The 837-nt window shown below is 64.3% G+C and overlaps 2 protein-coding genes across 2 annotated transcripts in view; one reads left to right on the top strand and one right to left on the bottom strand.

Annotated features, from left to right (window-relative positions):
• ARMC10 (armadillo repeat containing 10) overlaps window positions 1–709 on the bottom strand; it is a 7,578-nt gene extending 6,869 nt beyond the window's left edge. Inside the window, exon 1 of the mRNA XM_010581099.1 lies at window positions 451–709. Coding sequence (XP_010579401.1) covers window positions 451–709 — 259 coding nt within the window. The remainder of the gene's footprint in view (window positions 1–450) is intronic.
• Window positions 710–741: 32 nt separating this feature from the next.
• The window catches only part of FBXL13 (F-box and leucine-rich repeat protein 13), a 92,990-nt gene continuing 92,894 nt past the window's right edge, over window positions 742–837 (top strand). The window contains exon 1 of the mRNA XM_010581100.1: window positions 742–829. Coding sequence (XP_010579402.1) covers window positions 742–829 — 88 coding nt within the window. The remainder of the gene's footprint in view (window positions 830–837) is intronic.

Below are 837 nucleotides of genomic sequence, written 5' to 3' on the forward strand. Positions count from 1 at the left end.
TCAGCTCAGCGCCGGCCCCGCTTCCCTTCCCTCCCGCAGCCGGGCCCTGGGGCCCGCGGCTCTGCCGGGGGTGCCGAGGGAGCCCCCGGCCCTGCCGGGGCGCAGCGAAGCGCAAACCCGCGTAGCGGCGACGGGGCGCAGCTCGTGTTTTGGAGGAAAAAAAACCCAGCCCGCGCCCCCGAGCCCGTCTGAGCACCGCGTACCGGAACAGGCCTCCCCTTCGGGAAGGCTGCTGCAGCCGGGTACCTGGGAGGGAAATAAAGATGCGCCTTTTGTATAGCTACCAAGCTGTTTGTAAAGACACTAATTAGGCCACACACAACCTCCCTAAAAAAACCCAACCAAACCACAACTATTTAAAGTTTTAACAAAGCACGGCAATGTATTAAAAATACAGATGCTGAAAACATTTGCCTCGGGGGCGCGTGTACCTGCCGGCCAAACCCTCACCGCGCTTGTTGGCTTTACATACGAACGCAGGGCCACGGTTTCTCAGCCGCTGCCCTTTCGGACACCTAAGACCTGCAAACGTGCTGGGCCTCCGTGGTGCACGCTGGCAGCAGCAGGGAACGCCGGTAGCGCTTAGCTCGGCTGAAAACCGGGCCGAAGCACTGGCAAGGAAACCCGGGTAGCGCGGGGCTGGGAGGGCTCTCCGGGACCGCTCGGAGCAGTAATGGGCAGACACCCCTCTCTCTGCCTCCGGGTGCATGAAAGCCTTTCCACCGCTCCTCGCCCCACGCGATGGGGGAGCGGGGGGCAGGCTGGGGCGGACAGGGGTGCGTAGCTGTCCGCGGGGCAGGGACGGGGTGCCCGTCCCAGCCGGCTGCAGGTGCCGCG

This window comes from Haliaeetus leucocephalus, unplaced genomic scaffold (genome assembly GCF_000737465.1).
Source record: "Haliaeetus leucocephalus isolate CR32 unplaced genomic scaffold, Haliaeetus_leucocephalus-4.0 Scaffold751, whole genome shotgun sequence".
NCBI classification, from domain to species: Eukaryota; Metazoa; Chordata; class Aves; order Accipitriformes; family Accipitridae; genus Haliaeetus; species Haliaeetus leucocephalus.